This window comes from Octodon degus, unplaced genomic scaffold (genome assembly GCF_000260255.1).
Source record: "Octodon degus isolate 3935 unplaced genomic scaffold, OctDeg1.0 scaffold00014, whole genome shotgun sequence".
Taxonomy (NCBI): domain Eukaryota; kingdom Metazoa; phylum Chordata; class Mammalia; order Rodentia; family Octodontidae; genus Octodon; species Octodon degus.
Window position 1 is genome coordinate 21,362,738 of NW_004524590.1, and position 10,350 is coordinate 21,373,087.

Below are 10,350 nucleotides of genomic sequence, written 5' to 3' on the forward strand. Positions count from 1 at the left end.
AAGTAGGTGCTTTAGACCACTGAGCCATCTCTCCAGCCCCAAAATTGATATTTTGTATGTAGTATCTCTTTTGTTCTCAAAGGGATTAATGTTTTTGTGCTTTTCCTACCCAAAAAACTTTTAGTTTTGGTTTTTCTGTTAATATCGTTTCATTGATTTTATTATTTCTTTCAAATTTCTTGGAATTGATTTGCTATTTTAGCAATGTAGGTTAGAAACTTGAATAATTGATATTTAACTCTCCTTTTCTAATGTTTATGCTTTAAATGATCTCCTTTACTTGTGATTCAGATGTCATAACCCCTGAACATTCTATTCTTTCTTTTTTTTTTTTTTTTTTTTTTTTTTTCTTTTTTCATTTATGTATTCAGTACAGGATCTCAGTATGTATCTTGGACTTGTAGTGATCCTCCTGTTTTCAGCCTCCCCAGCGCTGGGATTATAGGCATGCACCACCACGGCCTTCTCTTTTTAACTGCCTTGTCTACCATGTCTAGGAGCCTCTTTTGTCCTTAGTCTTGTACAATCACAGGCCCCGGGATCTATGTGGCCAGTTGGGCCCTACAGCCTGGGAAGGGATATGTGAGGGTTTATAGAATAGAAGTGTGCAACCCTGAAAATAAGTTTATTTTTATATCTTGGTATGGTGCTTTTATAATTCTTGTATAGGCCTAGATTTGGGGATCTAGCAGAACTGGATCTATATACTAGCACCACCAGTTATTTATAGTTTTCCTAGTACAAACTGATTCTTTTCTGAGCCTTGTGTTTTTCATCTTATAAACAGTAGCTGGGTACAGTGCTATATATATATAGTCATACCAACCTGGGAAGGTAAGGTAGGACAGTCACTTGAGCAGTTTGAAACCAGCCTGGTCATTAGTGTACAACCACATCTCCAAAACAAGACAATGGAGTAGTTTGCATTTTCTGTAAATAATAGTAGTGGCTTTTTAAAAACAATGTACACATTTATTTTATAGACATATTCCAAAACTAAGATGTATAGTATAGAATACCTTTTCTTTTTTTAGTACATGATTTCTCTAATTTCCCCACATTCAAATAGATAAGGACTTTGGCAGCATCTACCCTGAATTTTTTTTTTTTTCTTTTTAATTTTTTTTTAGGGAAGGGTCTACAGGATGTTCAGGCTCTCACTACTTCACTACTAGGTCGGACTTGTAGTGATCTGTTTATAGCCTCCCAAGTGCTGGGATTACAGGCATGTGCTACCACGCCCAGTCTCAGCACTCTGCAGGGATGAGCCCCAGCACAGCAGGCCAAGGGATTGAACCCCTGGCTCCTGCACTTGCTTGCAGGCGCTTTAATCCCCTGAGCTATTTGGTCAGCCCTACGCTGAATTCTAATCTTGCAGAAAATTTATTTCTAAGTCAATAAGCCATAAAGCCAGGACAAAGCATTACTTATTATTCATGAAAACAGTTGTGTTCCAAAGGCACAAATCATGTAACTATTGAAATTACCAGCTGGACAAAACTTTGAAGGTAAACCAATCAATTGATAGATGAAGTCTTGTACAGCATATTGTTTGATTTTGCTTCCTAATCTACTCTGCCTGTCGGTTTATTTTAATTGGTGAATTGAGTCCATTTACATTGATAGTTATAATTGAGATGTACTGACTTATGTTTGACATGTTATTTACCTGCTGTTGTATACCTCTTTTTCTCCTATGTTTAATTGTTTGCCCAATTTGGTGGTTTTTTTCCATTCTCATTCAGGGAGTTGTGGTCATTTTGATCCCTCTCTAGAATATCTTTTAGTAGTCTGTGTAGGGTTGGCTTTGTTATCATGAAATTCTTTAGTTGTTCTTTGTCATAGAAGTATTTCACTTCTCCATTAAACTTGAAAGACCATTTTGCAGGGTGTATCAGTCTGGGTTGGAATTTGTTTTCTTGCAAGACTTGTAGTACTTTGCTCCATGCTCTTCTTGACATGATGGTTTGTGAAATCTGCCGTAATTCTGATAGGTTTTCCTTTAAATGTGATCTGATTCTTTTCTCTAGTGACTTTTAGTATACTGCTCCTGTGCTGAATTTCTGGGATCTTGATTATTACATGCCTGGGTGTGGTTTTAATTGGGTTGATGTTATTTGTTTCTGTTTTTTTCTATATTTTAGGGAAGGGTCCCCAGGGTGTTCAGGGTCTTACTGCTAGAACAGACTCATAGTGATTTGCCTGTTTACAGCCTCCCAAGTGCTGGGATCACAGGCATGGTCACTACGCCCAATCTCAATTTCTGTCTCAGTGCACCCTGGGGGGTGGGGCCAGCACAGGAGGCCCGGGGATCGAGCCCCTGGTGCCTGGTCCTGCTTGTAGGTGCTTTATTCCGCTGAGCTATTTGGCCGGCCCCAGGTTGATGTTATTTGGAGTCCTGTATGCTTCAGTTACCTAAATGTCACATTGTTTCCACATATTTGGGAAGTTTTCTGCTATTACTTCTGCCCATATTCTTTATATATCATTTGTATTGACTCTTTCTCACTGATGCCTATTAGTCTTACATTGTTCATCTGTGCATCATCTTGCAGATGTTGAATTATTTTTTCCTGCATTCTAGTTTTTTTTAAGAGATCTTAACTGTTCACTGGCTGCAATGGTGTCCTCGGATCTGAAAGTCTATCTTCACTTTCATTGAAACAGTTTTGCCAGGTTGTGATTGAGGTTTCAGTTTCCTGTATATCTCTTTGAATCTGCTTTGTGCCTTCTATTTCTTTCCTATATTGCTCATTCAAGGATTCCATCACTTTTCTATTCTCCATTTTTTAAATCATTGTCTTCTTTAGAAGCACTTAATGATTCTTTCATTATAGCTATCAATTCTTTTTTTACTTCAGAAATGATTTCTGATCTGATTTCCTCTATACCTTTCTGCAGTTGTTTCTTTACTTCAGATGCTATTATTTTCAGAGATTTCAGGTATGTGATTTCCAATTTCTCCTATGGAATTGTCTCCTGAGGATGTATTTTGCTCCTTCTCTTCGTCATTTTGGATAGCACTGTCTTCTGACCTTTGGTATAGAGCTTTGGTGCAGTTATTGTCTTAGCACCAGGTCCAGATCTACCAAGTTCAAACTCGTCCAGGTGGGTGTGGCTTCAGTTTGGCTACTGTGCTCTATTTCTTCCTGCTGCAGCCCTGGGAAGTGAACCTGCTATGCCACTCCTGGATTAGCTGGGTGAGTCTTGCCTCCACCCTCTCTGCAGGGAGTTCTGCCTCAAGGTTCCACACTGGGCCTGTCTGAGGGAGGAAGTTACACCCACCCACCCACCCCTGGCCTGGTACTGGCAGGAATGAGGATCTGGTGGGTGGACGGGTGGTTACAAACACACACACACATACACACACATATTATTAAGTGACTATGAAGTGTGATGTTTTTCAGCATAATTATTGATATATATATTACTGTATCAGTAGTTCATATTCATTGTTTAGAAGTTTTGTATTTCATGGGTATTTCGTAGTTTGCTTATTCACCTCTTGGTAGATACTGTAAAAATGGGCTAAGGAAATTTCTGAAGGTGAATTACGTATTTATCATCTTGATCAACATCTTGGTGATTGTTTCATGGGTATATCTCTGTCACAATTTTTCAGATTAATCCTTTAAGTTAGTATAAGTGGATTTTTTAATAAGTTTTTTATACTTTCAAAAAATCTCTAAAAAGGGGCTGTCCAGATAGCTCAGCACATTAAAGCACTTGCTGAGGCAGACACAGGGACAGGGGTTCATTCCCTGTGTGCCAGTGCTGGCCCCACCCCCAGGTGCACTGAGATAGCAATTGAGACTGGGCGTGGTGGCACACACCTGTAATTCCAGTGCTTGGGAGGCTGAAAACAGGAGGACCACTAGGAGTCAGACTTGTATAGTGAGACCCTGTATTTTTTGTGTGTTCTTTCACCTTTAAGTTTTAATTGAGAGTAATCTCTAGTTTTAATGTCTTGTAATGCTAATTATATATCTGTTGCTTATATTTATTGGGTTAATACTATCTGAAAAGTGTAGAAGCATAGACTTTCTTGAAATACAATTAATGCCTTTTAATTTAATGCCTTCCCCCCACCCCCATTTGAAGGGCCAAGGGTACAGCTCAGTGGACTGAGCGCTTGCTTAAGTAAGCACATGGACCAGGGTTCAATCCCTGACCCTGCAGGCCATGCTGGCCCCACCCCAGGGTGCTGGACTAGCGGTGGAGTCCAGGTGGGGTGGCATAGGCCTGTAATCCCAGCAGTAGGGAGACAGAAATCAGGAGGATCACTATGAGTCTGAGCTGCATACTGAGACCCTGCACAAAACAGAACAAAACAAAACATTAATTTGCTCTTTGATAGTTTTGCCCTTTGGTGATATAAGGCCCTTTATCTCTGCACCTCTTTCATCACTTATAAAATGCCTGTTCAGCGATTATTTTATTTAGATCATGTATTTGAGTAAAATTTGAACACATTCCAAAGTAGTATAAATGAAAATGGTCCTCACACAGCTTGCTATTTTTTTGTCAGGCTATTCTCTGTCTATACTTGGTTGAGATTTCGAGGTGAGGAAAATAGTATACTGTCAATATGCCTTTCCATTTCTCCTATCCTGTGATCTCAGGGCTGAAGGACAAAGAAAACTAGCTTCTTCCTTCTTAGGAAAGGTCTCCAGTATCAAGTGTGCTGCTCAAGTAGAAATCTGTGTCATATTTTACTAAGTGTACTTTCCTTTTGTCAGAGAGTGTGAAGTTCATAATAAAATTGTTTTGTTTTTAATTGATAGTATTTACTGAGATGTGCCTTAGGAATGACGAATGATTGTCCAGAGTCATGGACTTAAACACAAGTGTCTTACCTCTGGAGCCCAAGTTCCAAACCACCATACCATAATGTGTTACTGATTATTGTCCAACTGTGTACTAATTGAAGAGTTTTGCTTGGTACTTGTTGGGTAGTTAAAAGTGTATATTCATTGTAGAGCAAAGAGAAAAAGAATTCATAATTCCATAATGTGAGATGATTATTGTTAGAGTTGTTCGCTCCCATTTTTCTTGTTTAAATTTCCATTACTTACAATAAAACCTTCGTTGCTGCTAGTGATGCTTGATACAATAAGATCAATAAGATTTCATTTCTGTATCACTGATGGTCAAGAAAACATATAGTACATACAGATTCTGTCTCCTGGCTCCTAATTTCTTTTCAAAGGAAACAAGATATGGGCCGGGGAGCTAACTCAGTGGCATAAGTACCTGCTTGGCAAGTGCAAGGTCATGAGTTTGATCCCTGGTACTGCAGGGGAAAAAATGAAACAAAACAAAACAGAACAAAAACCAAAGCAAACAAGGTGACCTTGTCTGTTAGGGGAAAGAAACCTGAAAATCGTATTTATTCTGTTTTTCTTTTTTTTAAATGTAGGTCTTCGTACATTTCTCAGAATTTCAAATAATTATCTTGTGGCTGCTAGCGCAGAAATAATTGTTGTCTTTATTCTATTTTTGCTGTTCTGCTTCATCTATAAAAGGGCTGTTCATAAGCTTTGTTCTTTTGTGCTTCATAGGAACCAGCACCTATGACGGAGGATCTGCTAGAAGAACAGTCTGAGGTCTTAGCTAAATTAGGTACATCAGCAGAAGGGGCTCACCTCCGAGCACGCATGCAGAGTGCCTGTCTGCTTTCTGACATGGAATCTTTTAAGGTGGGTCACGCTTTGAGAGCTCTGGGACCTGTTTTGAGCTATTCTGGGATAAAACTGTGAAAGTTGCTATAAACGTGGTTTGAAGACCTGAATGTCTTTTTTGTTAAATGTTTGGACTTCAATAAATAGTTACAACCGCTGTCTCCATCCTCCAAAGAACATGGAGATGCTTATGCCCTAATTTTTAAAAAAGAAATGAACCAATCTTAATTATTAGTTAAGAGTTAAATCAGTTTGTGTGTCTGTGGGTGTATTGGTTGCTTTCTTCTTTTTGTGTGCTGAGGCAGTTAATGTAAGGCTTTTAGGAAACTCAGGATTTAATGAAAACCCCTTCACTCAGCAAACCTTTGAGTGCCTACTGTGTGCCTCACACTGTAAGTAGATGCATAGGAAATATAGTGTTCAGCCTCAGTTATGTTCTTCCGAGGTTGTGGGAGATGTGTAAATATTATGTGATGACTTTTAGGAAAACAAGGTCAAAAAGGTTACTGACTGCTGAGTAGGTCCCAGAAGGTTCCTCTGAAGAGTTATTTTGTATAAGTAGATACTTGCTACCTAGAGAAGCAGACTTTAAGCTTAGAGACCTATGTGTAGAATACATAGGTTTTAGATAATAGTTATATTGGCGTATTCACTTTAAAACCTAGGAATCTCTCTTTTTTTTTTTTTTTTTTTTTTTTGTGGAACTGGGAATTGAACTCAGGCCCTTGCGCTTGCCAGGGAAGCACTTATTCCACTGAGCCATCTCCCTCGCCCCAACCTAGGAATCTTTATGAATTCTTTATCCTTGAAAGCAAAAACACATACCTGAAGGGTTTGAGCATCCTTAATCCAAAAATTTGAAATGTTCCAAAATTCAGAAATTTAGTACTGTGCTGCTGCAAGCAGAAAACTCCACATCATGAAATCCTTGTATGTTTCATACACAGAATTTAAGATGATGTATTAAATGACCTTCAGGCTATGTGTAATATGGCATATATGAAACATAACTGAATATAGTGTTTAGTCGTGGATCTCATTCCCAGGTTATTTCATGATGTGTATCCAAATATTTCCAAATTAGAAAACAAAACAAAACAAAAAAACCCAAAGCACTCTGGCTCCAAGTATTTGGGATAAAGACTTCTCTCTCTTTTTTTTTCTTCTTTTGGCTGTACCAGGGATTGAACTCAGGACCCTGTGCTTGCCAGGCAAGTGCTTATTCTACTGAGCTATCTCCCCAGTCCCAAGACTTCTGACCCAGACTCTTCTCCTTTACCTGTGCTGAGCTCTGTCTCCCCAGTCCATAGTCCCTGTGCAACATTACACCTGTGTTCTGTAGGCAAGTCTGAGTTTGATTTCTCTCTGAAGAACTTTGGTATTCTTTTTAAACATAAACATCCTGTGACTACCTCTGCCACTTTCATCTACTCTAGCTACCTCGAAGATTTAAGTGGTAGTAAAAGGGAGCCTTTTATTCTCTGCTTATTTTTTCCATCCCTATTAAAAGGGGGAAAATGTATTCAATAAATCTCCTGAAGGTTTAAAAGATAAGAAAATCTGTGGATTCTGTTTTGCTGTGAGAAAAGAATATTGGTTGATTCAGTGGATAAAGAGAAGCCATGTAGCTCTTAGGTCAAGTGTAAAATCAAAAGGTACAGAAAAGGGAATTGGCTTAGGCTTTGTGTGTGGACAGCAGGCTCCACAACAGTGGTTTTCCATCTGTCTGCTAGCTGCTTTCTTTGTCACTTGTCCCTGTGCTGCTTCAGCATCTTTGCAGAGATATGTATAGGGTGAGATTCCATATCTGCTTTTTGTTTGTATGTTTTGTTTTTTTGAAAAAGGTTTTTACTATACAGTTCAGGTTGGCCTTGAACTTATTTTGTAGCCCAGGCTGGCTTTGAATTCACAGCAGTCTTCCTGTCTCAAGAGGTCTCCTCAGTGCTGGGATTACAGGTGTGCACCACCATGCCTGGCTCCAAATCTCTTGAGTTTTTTCCCACAGGAATGTACTGAACAATGGTTCATTAAACTTTTTTGGATTAATCTGGGTATCTGTAAATCTATAGTAACTTAAAAAAATTAGAACAAATTGTATTTCTTATTTATGTATTTATTTGACACAGGTAGTCCCAACTCGTAGTGATCTTCCTTTCTCAGCTCTCCTAACTCTGGGATTGCAGGCATGCTCCACCATGCCCAGTTCAAGGGATGGCATGGCATGCAGTACTGGGGATCAAGCTTGGCAGGAGCTTATACTGCCGATCTGTCTCCCCAGCCAGATTGTATTTCAAATAGCCAGCATATGCATCTGCTCCTCTATGACAATCAGATGATACAATTAAGGAAATACATAATCATTGTAAAATAGATGGGTTACTTCTTCCTTTTTGTAAAGGGACAACCTAGTTTTCAGGGCTTTTTTGAGAGACCCCAGAGCTTTGAATGAATGGTGATACCTGAGGCACCTACTTTCAGAAGGGCACTGTCTTTTCTGGAACATGTGCTTATAGTATATTTTGGCAATAGTTTAAAAAAAAAAAAAAAACCTCTAGGTAGAGTATTCTTGACCCTCTCCTGATAGCCGTATGTGCAGTCTGATGTAGTAAGGACAACCAGGAGGAAGAATTCTGGTACAAAATCCTTTTTGTGGTTTTTTTTTTTTTTTTTTTCCTTTCATTACTGAGGATTGAACTCGGGACCTTGCGCTTGCCAGGCAAGCGCTTATTCTACTGAGCTATCTCCCTGGCCCCTAAAATACGTTTTTTAACATCAAACAGAAATGGAATATTTTCATATTAAACTTGCTTTCTTCACTCAAATTGGTATAGTGTTGCTTATGATCTAGATCATTGTGCACAAATGCTGCGTCACTGTCATGAAGTAACCTTGACTGCAGTGGACCTGACAAAGCTCTTAGAAGTTTATGTTGCTGAATCACTGAAGGATCTTCTTCTGATGGATGGGGTTGAGGGGTCGCTCAGGTGGTAGAGGCAGTTAGATGGACAGCAATTGAGCCAAATGAGGATAACATTATTAAGGCAGAGCATTCTCATTGGTTGGGTTTTCATTCCCTTCTTTTTTTGTACTCTACTAGTACATTACTGGACATTGGGGAAAAGGTCTCTGTGCCTTCCATCGTAATACTGTGAAAGCGCTTCACTTTTTCTAGACTTGAAAGTAGAATTACTGAAAGGTTTGGGGCGAGTATCATTGTTTATTCTATAGAATTATCTACTGAATAAAATTTTGATATGGTTGTTTTCAGAGACTTGAAAAATAATATTTTGAATTACAATTTCTTAATAGCACAAAAGCAATTTATATGATGGTAATTGGTTATATAAAGCACAGGCCTTTGATGGCTACATAGAACGAGTTTAACTGATAGTTATTGCAGTACTGGTATTGATTTATTTGAGGAGAAAAAAGAACAGTTTTTCTATTGTTGTGTTATTCTGATCATGTTATATATTGCTTACTACTTCACTATGCTTTGAGTAGTTATGCTATAATTTTAAATATGTAACATCTGTGAATTTTTACATTACATGGATTTTTTCAAGGTCATCACAATTTTTCATTTTCTATAAAACTGAGATAGCAAAAAATAAAATGCTTTTGGCATTTTAATGTCTGATCTGTTTTAAAGGTGCCATTGAACTTACTTTTTTTGTGTAAACATGGTTTTATAGATTTATCAGTAAATGTTGATTTTTGTCTGATTTTTCTGGGTTTCTCCCTATTTCAGGCAGCCAACCCAGGTTGTCTTCTGGAAGATTTTGTGAGGTGGTATTCACCTAGGGATTATATTGAAGAGGAGGTGACTGATGATAAGGGAAATGTTGTGCTAAAAGGAGAACTGAGTGCACGAATGAAGATTCCAAGCAACATGTGGGTAGAAGCCTGGGAAACAGCCAAGCCAATACCTGCTAGACGGCAAAGGAGGCTCTTTGATGATACACGTGAAGCAGAAAAGGTGAATAAGGTTTGGGTCTCTAGCATTAGAATAACAATTACTGTTTTTCAATCATACAGACTCACTGTCACAGACATCAGAGCTTTGGACACTTGACAAAGCATTGAAATTCAGTGAGCCTTTTATGTGTCTAGTATTTACATTTAAGATTTTAGAACAGCCAAAGACATTCTTTGCTTATATAGAACACTAAACCATTTTTTCTGTCTCATAATGTCTCTTAGAAGCATTAAAAATGGGCATTTCTAGCTAGACATGGTGATATACAGTTTCAGGAATTTGGGAGATTAAGGTAGAAGGTTTGTAGGTTTGGGCCCAGCTTGGGCAAGTTAGCAATATCCTATCTCAAAAAATAAAAGGGTTGGAAAAGTAATTCAGGGTGTAGTGCTTCAGTAGACTGGGTTCAATCTGCTATGCTGCCAAGAAAGGGGGAGAAAGCTGTCCTTTTATTAAAGAAATGATGAGAAATATACTAGATTTATATGCACGAATGATGTTCAGCAATGTTCTTTTTTTTTCTTTCCATAATTTTATTGAGAGGGGCTGGTGAGATGGCTCAGTGGGGCTGGTGAGATGGCTCAGTGGTCTAAAGCACCTACTTGGAACAAGCTTAGCAAAGCACAGGGACCACAGTTCAATCCCCCAGCACCACATGCCAGCCAGCCTGCCCCCTGGTGGGCTGAGCTGGCC

At 38.7% G+C, this 10,350-nt stretch overlaps 1 protein-coding gene across 1 annotated transcript in view; it reads left to right on the forward strand.

Moving 5' to 3' along the window:
• The window catches only part of Rab3gap1 (RAB3 GTPase activating protein catalytic subunit 1), a 106,070-nt gene that overhangs the window by 71,778 nt on the left and 23,942 nt on the right, over positions 1 to 10,350 (forward strand). Inside the window, exons 18-19 of the mRNA XM_004626382.2 lie at positions 5,562 to 5,699; positions 9,433 to 9,660. Coding sequence (XP_004626439.1) covers positions 5,562 to 5,699; positions 9,433 to 9,660 — 366 coding nt within the window. The remainder of the gene's footprint in view (positions 1 to 5,561; positions 5,700 to 9,432; positions 9,661 to 10,350) is intronic.